This window comes from Cornus florida, unplaced genomic scaffold (assembly GCF_030987335.1).
Source record: "Cornus florida cultivar Cherokee Brave unplaced genomic scaffold, ASM3098733v1 CherokeeBrave_3.0.0_Hap2_Chr07, whole genome shotgun sequence".
NCBI lineage: Eukaryota > Viridiplantae > Streptophyta > Magnoliopsida > Cornales > Cornaceae > Cornus > Cornus florida.
Window position 1 is genome coordinate 921,927 of NW_026775577.1, and position 20,703 is coordinate 942,629.

The 20,703-nt window shown below is 31.2% G+C and overlaps 1 protein-coding gene and 1 long non-coding RNA gene across 2 annotated transcripts; one reads left to right on the forward strand and one right to left on the reverse strand.

Annotated features, from left to right (window-relative positions):
• Positions 1 to 10,997: 10,997 nt before the first annotated feature.
• On the forward strand, positions 10,998 to 13,489 carry LOC132267391 (probable WRKY transcription factor 75). Its single transcript, XM_059768556.1, has 2 exons — positions 10,998 to 11,487; positions 12,952 to 13,489. The coding sequence occupies exons 1-2, from the start codon at positions 11,114 to 11,116 to the stop codon at positions 13,127 to 13,129; spliced, it is 552 nt and encodes a 183-aa protein (XP_059624539.1). The 5' UTR covers positions 10,998 to 11,113; the 3' UTR covers positions 13,130 to 13,489.
• A 5,087-nt stretch (positions 13,490 to 18,576) lies between these two features.
• On the reverse strand, positions 18,577 to 20,472 carry LOC132315641 (uncharacterized). Its single transcript, XR_009483750.1, has 2 exons — positions 20,290 to 20,472; positions 18,577 to 19,856 (listed from the first exon to the last, which is right to left on the reverse strand). It is a non-coding gene; the product is annotated as an uncharacterized LOC132315641 (long non-coding RNA).
• Positions 20,473 to 20,703: the final 231 nt, after the last annotated feature.

Here is a 20,703-nt window from a genome sequence, read left to right on the forward strand (position 1 = left end):
TATACCTATTAAAAGAAAATATGTGACAGTGCTTCAACAAAGACTAGAATTTATTTTCAACCTTTTCATCATTCATAGGAGTATATTATAAGGAAAATTTGACCCACATCATATCCGGATAAGAAAGTGAATGAGTATATATAGATAACGAATTAAGTGTTAGTTTCACCTAACAACTTAAATTTTTTGATCTGCGAGTTTGAGTGGAAAAAAATATTACAAAGAGAATTTATCCAACATCGAATTCAGATAAAAAAACATCCGTTTGTGCAGCTGTGCCAGATTAATAATACTAGTCCTGTTTTCAACACAACTATGGTAAAATTTTTATCACCCCTGATTTCAATCTCTTTTAAACAGCAACTTGAGGAAAATTTACTCTCTTTTAGTTTTTGTTTAATTAATTAGTTTATTTATGTTTTGATTCAGAAGTGACATTAAGCTGTACAATTACCTGGCTGAATCTCTTTGTCCCTTGCTTACTAAATAAAATCGGGGCATGCATATATGGCTTGTCATTGTCAATGATTTAGTCAAAATGTGTGCTTATACATGCACCCTGCATACAAATATGATAATAAAAACATGAAAGAAGGGAAAGTGGAGAAAAAGTGGATTTAGGTTCTTTGGATCTAGGGATTTAGGAAGAAAAGAGGAAGGAAAGTTTCAGTTGTATTATTTTTTGTTTTTCAAACAAGAAGAAAAATAAAATAAAATAATACTTGAGTAGCGTTACGTTACGTTCAATAACGTGAACAAACTGATAACTAACCGATTCAAAACGTAAACAACATTCTTTCGTCATGTCAAATTATAATTTAAATATTGTCATGTCTCTCTCCTTTCAATTTTATTGAGATAAATTCCGATCTTGATCTTGATCTTGATCTCGATCTTTCTTTATTTAAACTCAACTTAATATTTATTACTATTATTATTTTCTCATTCAAATATTAATAAGAGTGTTTTACACTAGGGGTGTTCAAAAAATCTGATAAACCGAAAAATCAGACCAGACTATACTGAATTGAGCCGTTTAAGCTAGTTGTATAGCGGTTTGGTCCAGTCTTGGATCCAAAATTATAGAACCGTAATTTTTTGGTCCGGTCCTGATTTAGGATAGTGTTGGACCGGATCAACCCGGACCGAACCGTTACTATATTATATATATATGTATATTATATCCTAAACCTAAATCAAGTAAAGTTCTCACGTGTTCCATTTCTTTCTTTTGTTCTTTAAATTCCTTAAATTTCTTTTTAAAAAGTCAAATTTCTCTTTTCAAATATATCTCAATTTTCTTTCCTTTCAAATATATCTCGATTTTATTTCCTTTTTTGCTTCTTAATTTTTTTTTTTTTTTTTTTTACTTGTTATATAAATGCTAGTTAATTTTTTAAAAAAAAAACTTTGTCCCCTCTAAATAAAAATAAAATTAAAAGAAAATCAACTGAAACAGACAAACGGAACCGAAAATCTATTTGGTTTGGTTCTATAAATATTATAATTCTGTCTAATTTTAAAAATAATAAAATTGTTATAAATAATTTAGTTCCAAAATACTTTTAATATGATCCAAACCGGCATCCCTACTTTAGACATTATAACTAATACTATATGTACATTATTGTTTTCACTGAAGTTTGATTGGCAAGAAGGAAAGGTGGATTTGAAAATTGATATGAAAATGACAATCTCTATCTAGACTTTTCCTCCCGGTCAAAGGTATGAAAGGGACCCCATTGGCATTGGGTGTCTGCGCAGACCAAACCACAACTTCTCTTGTCAAACTTTCCCAGCACGTGCTCTTTTCTGGTCCCCAATGCTTACAAAATTAATTCAAACCCCCTCATCTCTCTCCCGCGAGTTTGAATTGCGGAAACATATAATTATAAGAATAACACCCGTGTTGAATTCACTCAGGTAAATGGCTCAGTAAATTTAAAATTAATATTCAAAAGTAAAAATTAAGTCTAAATTCGGTATTACTTAATTATTCTGATTTAATTTATTGTTGTGAGATTATTTATTATTATTATTATTATTTCGCTCTATCATTTTCTCTCCCCAAGAAAGACCATCAATGTCGGATCTCGCCAGTTCTGTTCAATGTTGTCATGCCATTGCCGATCATCTTTGCCACCGTCCGTTAGTTAGTCTTCTGTAACAAAGTTTTAGTTGAAAAGACAGAGACGTGTATTAAATAATTCAAATTGTATTAAATTTTGGGCTACGGTTCGATTATGGGAATGAATTGATTTTCCTAGGTTTTGGGCTAGGGTTTGACTACGGGGATGAATTGGTGACGACAACCGCTGTGAGTAAGGTATCTACCTATATGTTATATGTAGATATATGTTTGACAATGAATAATGAATGTAAGGTTGTTTGAATGGATTGTTAATGGTGAGAGAGAAGCAAATGTTGTGATGGTGTTGTGGAAAAATAGAGAGGCTGGGGTTGGTGGTGGTTGTGATGGTATTGTGCAAAATTCCACGCAATCTGAATTATTGAGCAAAGATGGTCAGTAATGGCAATGCAGTGGCAACGTTGAACAGAACCGGCGTTAATGGTCTTTCTTAGAGAAATAAAAATAAAAAAAAATCTCACAACAATGGGTTACCCATATAATTGGATAATACGCTTAACTTTTGTTTTTGAGCACTTGCTTTAAATCAATTAGGTCTCATATATTATACATATGTGTGATCTGATTATTTAGTATTATTATATGATTAAATATGTCATTCTCTCAAATTTTATTACTTATATTAATTCAAATCTTAAAAATTTAAATCAAATCTCACAAACTAAAAACATAAGAGTACAAAATAGACAACTTGTCCCATATTTTTTTGGTGTGTGGTTAAGAGACGCACCCGTGACCCAGCACACAATTTTTGTCCCAATTGACCTAATTATTAATGATATTTCATTTAATTAAGATGCAGAGAACACACTCTTGGACTAGACTCTTCAAAAACTAAATCCCCTTTTATCATAAAAATTTGAGATATTCTTTTTATGTCAACAATATTGTATGCCACGGAATGCAGATGTATTGGAGAGGATTTTAACTTTAGTCTCACCATATCCATTCGTTTGAAATTTATTTTGGTCTATATTACATGTAACTAAATATAAAGGGATCAATAATACATGTGTTTTTTTCTCCCTCTTTGTACTTCTAATAGACTTAATGCACGAGTCGTCAATGCAAAGAATTGAAGAGGAATATATGTAAGCATATATTCTAATATCTTATCATTTTTGTAATACTGAAATTCTATATCATAAGTTTTAGGAGTAGTTGATTTACCATAAATTCTCAGGGCATCAAGCCTCTATCTCGAGCTTATCCAATATTTTTAGTTTGGAGTAAAGGCAAGTATTCCAAAGAAATAGTCCCGCGCAGGGTGGAGTCAGAAATTTTAGATTGGGGCCAGATTTGTACTATGTAACTAAAAATTAAAAATTTTATAAATCAATTGTAATATAATTTTATTTAAATACAAGTCATACAACATATACTTTGAGAAAATTTAAAAATGAGAAAAATACAAGTAAATAGTATACGAAGCTACAATTAAAAAGAGAAGAAGTAAAGAAATAAACATCGTTAGAGAATCAATTTTCCTTCATCAATTATTTTTGTTTTTCAAAAATCTAATTTTTAGAAAGAAGAAATTTGAGTACTTTGATTCCACTTGGGAAAGATATACCTAGATGAAAGTTAGAAAAAAAATAATGAATTTTAACTAAATAAAATAATTTAAAATTAAACAATATAGCAATAAAGATTGTTATATCATTTTAAATATATATATTTTTTGTAAATACAATTCTACAAAAATGTTAGATAAAAAAATCTTCATACATTTTTATTAAACATGAGGGAACATTGGTGATTTTTTTTTCATTTTTTTTTTCTTGAATTAATATTATAGATATGGTACATGTGTATATATATGTAAATAAAACAACAATGTGTTATGATAAATACTATAATAATAATGGGTTCAGATTTTTGTTTTACAATATTCGAGCTTTTAGAAGTATAATTAAAAGGGACCAAGTTGAAATTTTCTTAAATTTTAAGGAGACACATATTAAATTTAATTTCAAACTCTCTCTATTTTAGGGCCAATTTTCAAACTCTCTATTTTGGGTCATCATATAAGTGTTTTGAAAAAAACGGGAGGCCAATTGAAATTTTAAATGATTAGGAACAATATCTATAAAGTAATTAATATTTAACGGGTATTAATAATTTTTTTTAAAAAGTTTGGGGGGGGCCATGGTCCCTGTTGGCCCACCCCTGGTCCTGTGGCCTCCGATGACAACATGGACACCCTTCCTTAACACCCAAAAATAAAAAAACGAAAAAGAAAATTTATTTAATTAAAATTTCATCGAATGCAAGTTTTAGACACTTATCAACATAAGCTTTAAACAAGCTTACTAACTAGACAAAAATGTTAGTATTGTTATTTATTTATTTATTTTCTATCTGGTAATGGTTAGAGAGTTAGGAGTTATGGGAAGAAAATTTGAATCTAATAGTATAAGGTGGGAATACTAATGACTTGAGTTTTTATCATTCGGACAATTCTGTCATACCTAACAAAAATACTATTATAAATAATGCAATTTTACCGAGATGGATGATTTGAACTCCCAACCTTGCACGCAAGTATAGTCAAAGATCATCTCAAGACAACCATACATGCATAATTGCATATAATGTTAGTCTCAGCACAGGCTGTGCATATAGTGTCCACGTTCAATGTGCTAACACATTCTAGAAGCTAGTAATATATTTCGTTATAAAGCTAATACAATCTTGACATTTCTTCTCACCTTGAATGATAGATTGTTCTTATGCTGTTTGAACGCGTGTTATGAAATAAAGACTTAATAGGAGTTTGTGAAGACAAAGAAAAATTAATGATAAAGAAAAAAAAATTGGTAGACATACAAAGGAGACAAGAATTTATGTGATTCGGTTATGCCTACGTTCACGGAGAAAAGACATAACAATATTTTACTATGAAAATAAAAAAATATAAGGCAAAGTGACTCACACCTAAAACCCAAATAAACCCACACACTCTCACTCTATAACTGATATTACAAACTCACAATTTATGATTTTTGAATGCCAAACCACCATGGAGTGCAGGCTATTTATAGCCAAGAAATCACCAACTTGAGCTTACTGGACACTCATGTATTATTGCTAATTACACATACATATAGCTAGCAGAGAAAAGGCTTCTTGATCACGCCTACAAACTTGTTGATCACACTCCTTAGCTGCCAAGAAAAGCTGATGCAAAACAATGCTGAGTTGGCAAAATTTGAACCACAAGTTCAAAAAATCTCCACCTTGGCGAAAATTCAAATGAGCTACTGTATCTCTACAAAACAAACTGCCTTCTCCATAAAACAAATTAATTAAGAATTTTAGTTAAGTTTGAGTCATGCTCAAACTTAACCTTCAGGTTTTCATTTTTTAACCCATGCATGTCTTGCGCATCCACAAGTATATCTCCAGTATTTTTGTCAAACTTTAAATGCTTTCCAAAATAAACTTTAGAAATTTCAAGTTTGACATCTCCCACAGCAACCTCCTCCAACCACCCATAAACCACCAGCTGGTAATCAAAAATTATCTTCTCACCCTTGTAGAGAATAAGACGTCATTGACTTTTTCTCGCATTTCTATTGTGACCAACTACTTGTCTCTCACACATCTTAATGGCACTCGAATGGACTATTTCATTGCCACCAAGAAAAATACAAGTCAATATTACACCTGTTCTCATGGGTCTGCCTCCCTGTAAGGACTGCTACAATTTTGGTTGCCATCTAAAATCATATTTCATTCTCCCACCACGTTATATAGTCCCCTCACAACCCTTTTGAGAACTAGGATCGTAACTCCTCTTTCTAACTTTTTTTTTGTCAAAACCCGAACACAGATTTCTGCTAACTGTAGAAGACCCTGTAGAAGCTCCACTTGTTACTGTATTCCCTTGGAGAAGATACAAAATTTTCACCTTGGTGCCTTGTAGCACCACAAGAGAATCCATCACAACCATCATTGTTCCACCCTCTGTTACAACCTTGTAACCTTTGGAGTCTAGCACACCTACTAAAATAAGATTCATCTTTCAAATCCGGTACATGTCGCACATCTGACAATGTTCTCACTAACCCATTGTGCGTCTTGATCTTGATTGTTTCAATTCCCAAAATTTTGAAAGCTTTCCTGTTTGCCGTCAAAATCGAACCACCTTTCACTTCTTTATATGAAGAGAAAGAATCCCTACTAGGACACATATGAACAGAACAACCAGAATCAAGAATCCAACTGTCATTAAATGACAAACCTGAACACAAGGTTGTCATGAGAACATAATCGTCACTTTCTGAATCACTCGTTATAGTAGTTGCCACAGAAGCTGCTTCTTGAACCTTCTCTTTGTCATTCTCAGTCTTTGCCTTTAGTTTGGGACAGTGCTTGATGATGTGCCTTATCTCGTGACAGTAGTAACATTCCATATTTTTATTACATCTAGATTTGCCCTTACCACCAGAACCCTATGTCTCACTTTTGCCTCTTACAAATAGAACCTCGGCATGTTCATCTCCAATACTCCCAAACTCCTTTTTCCTCAACTCCTGAGAATTCAATGAGGATTTAATATCCTCCACACTAATAGTGCCTTTTTCATAGAGTAATATGGTAATAAAATGCTCATAGGAAGGAGGCAAAGAACATAGCAAAATAAGGGTTTGATCCTCGTCATCAATCTTAATATCAAAATTTTTCAAATCCATAATAATAGAATTGAAATTATCAATATGCTCCTTAAGAGGCATACCTTCCTTCATACGAAGGGTGTAGAGTCTTTGTTTCAGGTAGAGTTTGTTGGTGAGATACTTCGTCATATACAAACTCTCCAATTTTAGCCACAACTTTGCCGCCGTGTCTTCATCAATAATTTCACGCAGTACCTTATCAGCTAGATTCAAAATAATCGCACTGCGCGCCTTTTCATCGACCTCATCCTTCTCTTCATTGGATATACTTGTTGGCAACTTGTCCTTCCCGAACAATACCTTCTTTAGACCTTGCTGAGTCAGCAGGGCTTGCATTTTAATGCGCCAAAGATTGAAACTAATTTTGCTATCAAATTTCTCAATCTCGTATCTGGTCGACATCTAAAAAACTCCCCAAAATATTTCTTGGTGAATAATACCGTATTTGTGAATATTACCCGAATAGTATCTGTAAACAGTATTGTACGTGTGAATAGTACCAGTGAATAATACTGTACACGTGAACAATATCTATACAAAATACACAAACCCGAGCTTTGATACCAGTTTGTTATGAAATAAGGACTGAATAGGAGTTTGTAAAAACAAAGAGAAAATTAATGACAAAAATTTTTTTTTGACTAACACACAAATGAGACAAGAATTTACATGATTCGGCTATACCTACGTCCACGGAGAGAAGACATAACAATATATAAGATATATTATAATTGTTTCCTAACGATATTAAACACTAATTCCAAAGAATTTATCTCCTTAAATAACTTCTTCTTTTTTTATTCTCTCTCCCCTCATCATCATTTACATTTTTTAATAAAACTTTAACCAAAGTTATCTCCTTAAATAACTCCTTTTTTCTCCTCCTCATTCACAGTTGTTTAATATGGGCCAAAATATTTATATTCTTAAATAGTAATATATATTTTTTCATTCTCCTCCTTTTTTTTTTCTTTTTTTTTTTTACACCAGCACTATATATATATATATATCGATAAGTTGCACCGCAATAAATATTAAAGATGTGCACCGTTGTATGGGGAAGTGTAGAAACTTTTCATATTCTCTTTTTCTAGTTTTTATTTTTTTTATTTATTTTTTTCTTATTCCTCCCGTTCACTCTCTCCTCTCTCAGCAAACTCAAAAGTTACAAGTCATCTCCCTCCTCAGGACATCAGTTCTCTCTTATTACAATAATTATCTTTCCTCTCCACTCAATATTCATTAGATTCAATTTAAACGCACTTTTCTTATATTGAAGAATTTGCAGCAGCATTTAATTGAGACTTTCTAAATTAGGTTATATTGTTCTTTTTCTTTAATTAAATTTTAGTTTTATTAACTTTTGTTATTATAAATTTGTATATATCTATATTTTTCATATATTTGTATATTTGTTTGTTAGTTGTGACTATTTTTATCCATATTAATTTTAAAAACTTAAAAAAAAAAAATAATAAATAAATAAATAAACTAATTCAATCTTAAAAGGGAGTTATTGATAAATTTGTTACAACTAATAATCAAAACCTAATAAAAAGCTGATAAAATCATATCTATGATCAACTGTGTCACAAGAAAGATTAAATGGATTGATTATATTGTCTATTGAAAAATATATTTTAACCACACTTGAATATAAGAATTTAATTAGTAATTTTGCATCTCAAAAAGTAAGAAGAGTGATTTTTAATTAACTATTACTTAATACTTAATATATTACGTATTATGATATAAAAAGGCCATTTTTATTTTTTACCTAAAGCCCTGAGTTACATTGAGTCGCCCGTGGAGTGCAGGCTATTTATAGCCAAGAAATCACCAACTTGAGCTTGCTAGACACTCATGTATTCTTGCTAATCACACATAAAGGCTTCTTGATTACGCCTACAAACTTGTTGATCACACTTCTTGACTGCCAAGAAAGCTGATGCAAGGGTGATGCAAAATAATGCTGAGTTGACAAAATTTGAGCCACAAGTTTAACAAATAAAGGATATAGACGTACATATATATATATAGATTTGACAAGAGATGAGTCGTCTGAATTAAATGCCTGCCCAGGTTATGCATGTTCATATCCAATTAGAAATTAAAATAAAAACTTTGACCCGAAGAAAGTTTAAGTAGAGAAAAATAAATAAAAGGGATACATAGATTCAATAACAATATTCCCTGATTATGATATATTAATATTCATGATAAGACCCTTCTTGTAACAATGACAATAATTTGACACTAGCTAGAAAAACCAATATTTAATGAATATTTAGTGTAATTAACTTGCATAACAAGTTTCAGCAGATTCATTAACTCACGGAGGTCAAACATGCCTCAAAATAATAATAATAATTGATAGAAATTAATCAATTTTTATTATTGACTGATGTGACAAAAATGCATACAAAAATAAACACTTGTTAGATACTGATAATTGAAGTAGCACAAATAATTGAAGGTTTTAAGGGTCGTGGTTTTAGCCGACGTTGGGTGTTGTCAAATTCATCCTCTCCACTGTGATTTTCTTTTAAGTCTCATTTTTCAGTAATTACAACTTTTCCGAATATATAAACTTGATTTTCACTAACTATTATGCCGGAATCGGAACAAGCTAGCTAGAAAAGGGATTGGAAATTAATCAGAGATCGTATCTTATTAGAAATCCATTTTATGAATTGGACTATATAATTCTATAGTTGAACACAAATGAGAATGAGTTGGATATGAGTTGATACTGGTACAAGTATGACGTGAATGGAAATAGTTAAATCTAGGAATGAATATATTGAATCTTAGTCCCGTTTTACTTTGGAAATGATTTATTTGGATTATTCAAGAGCTGCATTGGATGATCAGGTGTAGATTAATTGTATATATTCATTACATTCAATTTGAATTTAAATCTAGATACCGACTCTAATATTAAGAGTTCAGATTTATATGGATTTGCTCCATTAATTAGATACAAATATTTTTGCCTAATTGACTCTCTTCAAAGTTCGAATGGAACTTGCTAGAACCCTAATTTTAATGAATGCAGCAAGCAATAACTCCTAAACAATAAAAGGATCATTATCGGATTTGATCCCTTCTCTATGTATATTAACAGTATAGTATTGACTTTATCTGAACGAACGAAATGAATACACACCTAACCTTTAACATTATTTGATCAGTCTTCTATTTGAACTAATATTAAATAACATATATGTCATGCGTGAATACAATCTTACTGGTCTATGTTTGATGATGCATATAGCTCTAACACGTACAAGATTTGGGTACGGTTGCGTTTAGATTTCGAGTTACATGAAAATGAAAGGGAAGGAAATAAAAGGAAATAGATGGAAAAACAGGGAAGAAAGGAGAAATTGGTCAACACAATACGTAGATTTATTGACCATCTGTTTTTTTTTTTTTTTTTTTTTAAATTTTTAACTCAGTGATCATTGGTTTTGTCCGTATTTTTTTTACTCTCATATTAAAATATTTACCTCCTTACAATTTCAAAATAGATAGGTCAAAAAGTAATATTTACCTCCTTACAATTTCAAAATAGATAGGTCAAAAAGTACACATGTACCATTTATAATCCAACATGTGGAGTTTTTTAACTTGGAACGTTTTTGGTTCGATCTAATTCTAGAAGACCGCCAAAAATTGAGTTGAACAATAAGAATATATGGTAAGGTATTATAAAAACTGAGTGAGGACAACTGTACCCACTAAGAGTTTAATATTTTACCTTTACATGCAAATAAATGTATTAATTTTTGTATAAAATTTATTTAATTTTTTTTTTGATAAATAATTTATTTAATTTTTTACTTACGCATCAATTAGTAATTGGTCTGGACTATTGGGCCCGTGATCATATAATTTATACTTTATGGCTTGGGACAACTATTGTTAGTCTACGCTGAGAGAAAACATTAAGCACCACCAAAATTGCAATCTAAAAATGCATGACTGGCCTTTAATGGCCGGTTTATTCCTCTACATCAACTTTAATTTAAGTCATAATCTTAATCATGAAGCTGAAGCCGCCACAAAATTTCAACGTTTTATTCTCTAATCAGATCGAGCCGCTGATAAAGCCATTTTCCTACCTTGAAAAACATATTACGTTCACGACACCTTTGTCCCTATATATCCCATCTTTTCCATTCATTCTAATTTTATCACACATCTGATCACTTTTTCTGCTGTACTAGCTACCACTACCTTTATATTCTTCTTCTTCTTCATAAAAACTATAAGCTTTTTTATGGAGAATTACGCAATGTTCTTCTCTAATCTATCGACTGATCAGCCATCTTCTTCTTCCATGTTCTTGAACAATTTGGCAAGCTCTCATCATTTCCATGGTAGTAATAATCTTTATAATAGCAATCATCCATATGGGTTTTTGGGGTTGAAGACGGAGATGCAAGTTCCGAAACCAAAAGTTAAAGATGGTGGTGAGAGGTGTTTGGTGTCTGAAAATGAAGCCAAACCTGGTGCAGGTAAGAAGAAGGGAGAGAAGAAAATTAGGAAGCCCAGATTTGCTTTTCAAACAAGGAGCCAGGTTGATATACTTGATGATGGGTATAGGTGGAGAAAATATGGGCAAAAGGCAGTTAAGAACAACAAATTTCCAAGGTGATGATCAGATTCTCTTAATTTCTCTCTCTCTCTCTCTCTAGCTTTTCTGATATTTAATTAAGTTTATTAAGTACTGGCCAATTAGGAGATTTTGATGCTCAAAAGATCGATTTGAATTGGAGTCTATAGATGCAAATTACTTCTCCCCAGACCCCACTATTAATATACTTTTATCTTTCTGACTTTGTTGCAAAAGAAAAACCCCACTCAATTACCTATTTGATATATAAGAAGCCTAGCTTTTTAGCTACATGATGATAATTAAGAAATTAAATTATATCATAAGGTTTTAATTAGTGCAATTAATGGACTTGCTAGGGTTGTGGATGTGATACTACTGCAAACATGCAATATTTCTTGCACACATCAATGGATATTCTTCACCTGCCTGGATTGTTTTGAGACTTCATACATCAGTTTATGTTCTAGGGTTTCGTTTTTTTTTTTTTTAAAAAAAAAAAGAATTAGCCACATGTACACGAGATCGATTAATTAATTCTATTAAGGGATTATTAATTAATTCTACTGCATATATGTAATGGGAAATATTCAATATAACACAATTCAAAATTATACCCCCAATACACATGCATTTCCTTCTGTGTTAATTACATAATCCATAATACATAATAAAAGGTTTATTGCATATATGTATGTTGATGATTGATCAAATGATGATAGCTAATTGGATTATATATGTTCAAAAGTTTGTGTTGTTTTTTTTTTTTTTTGGTCAAGTATATGTTACAAATTGAAGTTCATAGGCAAGTGATACTTACGATATGTGGGACTTGTATGTCAAGCATCATTCATATTATAAAGAATCGAAGACACTCATATTGAACACCTAATAGCTTCCATATTATGATTATTATCCTTAATCTGTTATTAAATTACTCAAAATTATATTGCTTACTAACTTTAATAACCATATGACATTATTTGTTTTATTGGTGCATTGCATGTAAGAATAAGCTCTTACAGATGGTGCTTTTTGGGATTATGTGTTTCAGCTGCTCGATCAGTTATGGATACGTAATATGTTTATATTTATATATGGGACAACTACAACATTCTATATATATATATATATATATATACAAGTGGCCAATAGATATTTTAGCTGATGAATCCATGTAGTTTGATCCTTAAAGACTAAATGATTTTCTTGGACACCAGCCAGAAGAAGCTTATATATATATACCATTTGAACCAGTGTCATGATCATGAACCTAGCTAGCTATGAGCATTCCATTTGGCAGTTGAGAACAACAAATTGTTTGATTTACATTTGAGTGGCGTTATCATTCTGTAATTAATGTGCGTGCGTGATTGATTGACTGCCCTATCAATATCATTCATCAAAACATCTTCTTATTCTGTATGTGTTCAGCTTGAAGCAAGTAAACTGATGCATATATATATATATACATATATATATATGTTGTTCTCGATCTGCAGAAGCTACTATCGGTGTACACATCAAGAGTGCAATGTTAAGAAGCAAGTCCAACGGCTATCCAAAGATGAAGGCGTTGTGGTTACTACTTATGAAGGGATGCACACTCATCCAATTGACAAACCCACTGAAAACTTTGAAGAGATCTTGAGTCAGATGAAAATTTACCCTCCTTATTAAATAATTCCTCAAATATATATATATATATATATATATATATATATATATATATATGGGAAGAATTAATGTCACTTATTTACCGAAAAAAAAAAAAAAAGAATTAATGTCACTTTTGTAGAGCATATTATAAATTTTAGTGTTACTCCTTGAACATGATGAAATAAAGTTTTGGTAACTATTAGGAATTGTAAGATACTATCATTTAATTTGCACTTGAACAGACAGAAAAGGCATTATGGTTTTGTGTATTGAAGGCGTTAGATCCGCTTTAGTTGCTTATGATATTCAATATATAATCAGACAATTACTTACTTGCTTGGCTTCTTTAGTTGTTTGGTTTTAATTTGGACGGATCAATCACAATTCAGCCCACCTAAAGAAGCTCAGTTCTTCGTAACTATGTCAACATGGATATATATATATATATATATATATATATATGTATATATTATTCTCAGAGCCTCCCACATATCAAAAATGATTCTTGTTAGGGACCTATTGTGACGTGATAGTCTAGTCAAGAATCCTAAAAATTCTTCTCGATTCTCCACTAAAAATTCTTCCTGATATTCAATAATCAGGCGATTACTTGCTTGACTTCTTTAGTTGTTTGGTTTTTGAACTGAGCAATTACAAGTCAGGCCACCTAAAGAAGCTCAGTTCTTCGTAAGTATGTCAACAAGTGTATGTGTGTGTATATATATATATATTTATTATTCTCAGAGCCTCCACATAAAAAATGATTCTTGTTAGGGAATTATTCTGAGGTGACAGTCTAGTTTGAGAATCTTAAAAATTCTTAGATTAGGATTCTCCACTAAACTATAGGTCTAGTTTACATGGAGTACTCCATACCCCAATGTCTTCTACGCCAACTCAATCCAAAAACTATATTCACATTTACTGTTATGAAAAATAATTACATAGTCCGACCAATTGCAACGTGACACACAATTAAAAATTATTATGATTGGCCTAGACTATGTAAAAAAATTTCTTCTCCATTCTTTTAAGGCATCCCCACTTTTTGGACAGGACCAATCACTCATTTGGCGGAGGCATGTACATCCACAAATATTTGTCAAGTGTAAGAAAAATTTCACAAAGACTAAACCTCAAAAGATATAAATCAAATCAAGAATATTTTAGGTTTTAATTACAAGGTGTACAAGTTGATTTTTTTTACCCTCATTAATCGACAAAGTTATGCACTCCACATTAGTAACTTGTCAATCCAAGTCAAGAAGCATGATAATTAAGATATTGGCCTCCAACACTCACATCCTCGAAATTATATAAAGTTGAGTATAGATTCAGAGAATCGAATATGGATGTATGTGTCAACAACAGGCCACCAGACTCCTACTTTTCAAAGAGATGTAAGGAGTTCAAACCTCAATTGAGGCATGTATGTGAGTACCAACTAGAGAATATATATATATGAATGTACGTGTCAATAGATTTTTGTATAAAAGCATATATATTAATGCTTTGATGAACAAATTAATTTGATAAGGGATGATATTAACTTTATACTTTTCATGATCTACATTAATAAAAGGTTGATGGATAAGCATTATCTATATAGCACACTAATTCTGATGCAGTTGAAAATTAATATGAGAATGCGAAAATAGAAGTTGACCAATACATATGATCAAGGTAATTTATACGCACGTATTTGGTTGCACAAATAAAATGAATTGTGTGTAATAATGATGAGTAGTATATATATATATATATACACACTTTCGGTCTGTGTATTATGGAATTCCATGACAATCCACGTCAAAAACCCTTATACGGGCCGGACCTTCTTTACGCTGCATCATTACCTGACGTGTTCCATTCTTTAAATCGTCCAAGTCAATTTTATAATCATGTTATATTATCTCCTCATTACTTCACACAAAACTCTCTAATTTGTTGTTCACATCACGAGAAAAGTTTTAATTATTACTACATGCATTATATTAGTATTATCTTTCTAACACAATTTTTGTTTTTTTATTATTTTTTGAATGACAAAGTAAACACGCAACTATGATCTTGTACCATTTAGACTAAACTTTCAAATTTCAACTGAAACACAATAAAATACGCACGCACGCGTGTGTGATAGCTAACACATAGGGCTCCTGAATCCATCACAACAAGTAATTGGCTTTGATCAATTTGATTTCAGCTTGAAATTTTGATGGGTTTGGACCGTGCATATGAAATCCTCAAGATTATGATTGGATCCAAATTTATTTATTTATTTATTTGTTTGTCTTTATTATTATTATTATTATTTTTTGTTGAGTAAGTAAAATTTGCATCAAGTAACATCATGCACACAAAAATGGCCAAACATACCGAGCATCGACCACCAACAGGCAATACTCTCATCTCCAAAGCAACTCGAAGAGCAACACCTAGGCTCAGGAGAAGCAGGGACGGCTCAATACAATACGAAGCCTTAGGCAAAAAAAAAAATAAAGTGGGCATTTTAATTAAATCTATTCATATATTTATGCCAACTAATTATTTATTTAGTCATTTTTAAACCTATCATTAAAATTTTTCCAAACTCTAATTCTATCGTTAATTAATTGGTTATGTACTTTCTAATAGTCATATTTAACAATATAAATAAAAATTATAAACAAAATATATAATTTTATGATAACAAAAATTAATAAAACTATAAACTAATTTAAATTATAGAATAATAAAAACTGATTTCGAATAATTTGGTTTAATGCTCCAATAAATTCTTTAATAGAATATAAGAATATTCAAAATCTTCTTCCAGAGTGAGATTGTAAATTGTAAATGTGGAGAAGATGAAAAATATATATATAATGATAAAGGAGAAAAAATATGTGAGGAATCAAATAAAATAAAAATTAATAGGATTCTTATAAAAATATAGAAAGTTTCACCAATTTTCACTTAAATATATATTTAATATTTAATTTTAATGTGTGTGTATATATGCTGATGTAATGAGGATGAGAGAGGAAAAAAAAAACACAAAAAGAAGATAATACAAGGATAAAAATATTTTGTGCACACTATTAAATTTTGTATTTGTTAAGGTTTAATGATATAAGAAAATAAAATATTTAGGTAAGTTAGAATGTATAAAGAAAAAAAAATTTGGGAGCCCGCAAGAAAAATAAATAATAAAAAAAATTTTGGAGCCCGCAAGAAAAATAAATAATAAAAAAAATTTTGGTCAACTGTCAAAATTCTCTATACGTTGAAGTTTAATAATTAAATAAAATACTATAATTGTTTTAGGAAAGTTATAATATATACCGAATAAAAAATTATGAGGCCTTCTTATTGGCTGGGGCCTTAAGCAACCGCCTAACTTGCATAAGGCTCTAGCCGGCCCTGAGGAGAAGGAAACTGAGCGAAGAAAAGGATGGAGGAGGTAAGGAACTCAGCAGCTTAAAAATTCTGGATTCATTTTCAACATGAACTTTACAAAAAGTTCCTTCAACCCGAGAAGCAATTCAAGAAAGGCTAATATTAGTTGCAAGAAAAGAAATGAAAAGCTAATATTAGTTACGAGAGAAAAGAAATGAATGGAAAAAATAGCAAGAATTTACATTGATGTTTTGGAAAAAATAGCAACAATTTACATTCATGTTTTGATAGATATGAGAGAAAAGAAAGGAAATGTTAGTATTCTTGTTTGGATAAGATAGATGAAAGAAAAGAAAAAAAATAATAGCAATCGAATTACTGTCATACCTTTCATTTATAATTTTGGAAGTAATTCAATGTTATAAATTTGGAGGTTAATCTTGACATTATGAAAGTATCACTAACCTACTTTTCTTTCCCTTCAAGTCTTTTCATTTTTGGAGGGATACCATTCTTTTCTCCTCAAATCCTCTCATCCAAATACAATATTTCTTATCATTTCTTTTCTTTTCATTCCATATCCCCTAAATCCTCCCATCCAAAATAGACATTCATCTTTGGTTGGAGGGAAGGGAAAAGAAGGAGCAAGCAAGGAGGGATTAAGCATCCCTCCCTCCTTCAGTCATTTGTATTTTTCTATCCGCCTAAAATTAGGAAAAAGGGGAGAGAGAAAAAAGTAGTACTACCTTTGTCCCACATTAAAAGACTGATAACTGTGACTCAAGTACCTCGGTCCCATATTAAAAGTCCAGTAACTGTGACTCACTTGAGTCACAGTTATATATATATAAATATATATATTTCCTTTATGGGACGGGAAGTAATAATTAACATAAATATATATATTTCATTTATAACCATCCTAAAAATTTGGAATAGATATAGAATTTTAAATAATAAGGATATATTAGTAAAAATAATATAAAAACCACATTTTCCTTCCTTCCAACCAAACAAAAAAAATTTGTGTCATCCCATTCATCCTTTCTATTATCCATCACATCTAACCAAACAAAAACTTAAGAAAATACCTTCCCTTCCCTATGGATGCCTCACTTATTCCTTCCATATATTTTTTCACCCCTCCAACCAAACAAAGCATAATGCTTCTTTGGGTATGAAAGAAAAAAATTAGATAAAAAGGAAAGAAGAATGGGATGGATGAGACTGAGTACGTGTATCAACACATGCACTTATCCGGATTCCCACCAATGCCGCTTGGGGCAATTTATTATCTTCCTTTTGAGAGAAGAAAAGATAAAATAAAATTATTTTTATTATTATATTTAATAATATCTATAATATTGCAATTAATAAAATCACAGTATTAAATATTTCACTTTTCTTGTCTCATCTTTTTTTTAGGTAAATTCTTGTCTCATCTTTCCCACCCATTTTCATATTTTTAGGGATGAAATTTTTTAAAGAATGAAGGATGTACTAATTTAGGAAGGATGTACTAAAGGGTCCACCACCATAATTTATGTCTGCATTATCTGGTTTTTTTTACTTTTTTTTTATTTTATCATGTTATATTAACTCCCAGCCAAACAAAGCTCTTAGTTTTCTTTGATAAATGAAGCGGGGCCATGACATTGAAGTACATTGTAGTAGTTTTTATTTTATTTTTAGGCAAAAGAGTAAAAAAAAAAAAACAAAAAGAAAAAACCTCTAATTATACAATTATTGCAAAATGTCTGTTGAATTATTTTTGAAAGGAAGTTACTCCCCTTAGCTATTAAAAACAAGCAAATGCTCCTTTTAAGGTTATTCGAGACAACTTTTCTGCAAAACAATATAATTACTAATTTATCCTTAATTATTAATTTATTATAAAATTTTAAAATTCGTGAATATAAAATATCAATAATACCCTCGTATTTTTATTTCATTCTATTTTGCTTCAGTCTTCCCTTCAGATGGTTACTTTTTCTCGGGCATTTTGTATCATGCAATTGACAATGCATTTTCTTTACTTTTCCTCAGTTTTCTCAGCAGCCAAACTGAGACAAAAAGAAGGATAGAGAGAGAGAAAAAAAACCCATCTTGCATTACAAATCGATATACATATATATATATATATATATATATACACACAAAAACAGAGAGAGCAACAGAGATTGATCTCATAAATACAAGGAATTTCAAACAAAATTCAAAGAAATACAATGAATTTACAGAAAGAGAAAAGTGAATTTTTAGATAGAGATTGCAATTGCGCGTACATGCATACATACCTTGATGAAGATTTGGAGCTTGGGTTTGGGAGAGAGACGAAATGAGACGCTAGAGTGAGAATGAGACAGAATAGGTAAATAAGAGCTTGAATTGGGGGCAGTTCTGGCAACCGAAGCAGCTGAGGCCGAAGTTGTCGTTGCAAGAGACATCGCCATGGCTCAGATTTTAGAGAGAGAGGGGCAAGTGCTTCTGTTTGTGGAATTTCTGGGTGTGCGCGTGAGTGTTTGAGCTTCAGACAAAAAAAATAGAGAGTCTTGAGAGAGAGAAAGAGAGAGTTTTGTAGAATCCGCCAGAGAGGTGATTGGTGTGAGAGTTATGGATGATGATGGGAGGGTCCAAGAGAGAGAAACGCCTTTCAGGTCGATGTAACCATCTGGAGCTCTGTTCACGGTGGGCGATGGCAGCCTTACTGACTTTAAAAATAAAGTAAAATAAAAATAAGAGGACATTATTAGTATTTCATATTCATAAATTTTATAATCTTTATAAAGATAATCATTTTGTGGCAGGAGCATTTTACTTGCTTTTAAAATATTTCAGGACATTTTACAAAAATTGTATAGTTTACCTAAAATACAACACACTCCACTAAAAGAGATAAAAGAGTCATATAATTAATAGTGAAAGAAACATCTTTTGCAAGGGGAATGAATGACCCAATTAACCAACCTCACCATCATTCTTAATTCCAATCCTCCTGGCTCTCTCATTAGCATCTGAGGCCGTTGAGTCAAAAAGACTGAATATCTCCTCTCTAAGAGCAGCTTCTTTATACTCGCCCTTGCTATCTTGCCAGCTTCTTTCACTCGCTCGACTCTCCTATGGAGACCTTCTCGCCTCACTCGGGAGTCTTTCTTCCCTCTCTCGGAGTCTCTCTTGCTTCTCTCGGACTCTATCTCTTGCCTCCCGGTATTCTTGCTTCTCATGCTTAGGAATTGCAAATCCCTCAGGCTTAGGAATTGCAAATCCCTCCGGGTATTCTTGCTTCTCATGCTTAGGAATTGCAAATCCCTCTGGGTATTCTTGCTTCTCCCGCTTAGGAATTGCGCGCCACATCTCCATCTTTTTTCTTCATTAATTAAACAAAAATATACACATATCAGATCCTTTCATCCCATAACTAACAAGTCAATTCAATTCTTAAATTTAAGAAAAATAAAATAAAACCAACAATCCTTATGGACCCAAAAGTTATTTACACTCAAATTCAATTTTGGTTTCCAAAAACACTCTTTATATCAAAATCAAAATTCCAAACGTCATCTATACATTTAGAGAGAAGGCAGCGTGCGCAAGGATGGAAGATCTAACCCTATTCCACCTCGATTGAAAAGAAAAAATAAATATAAAGGTCAGAGAAGAAATTGATCTGTTTTTTCTCCATAAACTTGTTTCTCTTCTTCCTCTCAAGAAAGAAACTGGAAGAGGAGGAGAGAGAGAGAGAGGAGATAAAGGAAAAAAAACATAGAAAACTGGACTGAGAAGAAGAGGAGATAGCTTACCGTGAAATCTGCCGCAGATTCGTTACACAGACCCCAATTTTTTAACCCTAGCTTTGCTATTACTGCACCCCGTTTTACTTCAAATTTTGGAAAACTTTTTTATGTAAAAAAATAAAAAATATAATATAGAGAAACAAGTGTAATGAAAATAAGTCCTTTTGTGCTATTAGAAAAAAAAAAAAAATATATATATATATATATATATATATATACACACACACACACACACGGGGCATAATGTAAAAATAAAATAAAATTAAGTAATCAAGACAATAAATATAGATTCTATAAATTAAGAAGAAAAATTAGTCAAAATAATAGGTCAATCAATGATTAATTTAAGAAAGATAAATAGTTAACAAAAAATTTTAAAAAGAGGGAAAAAAGTAGAATTTGATTCAAAAAGAAAATTTT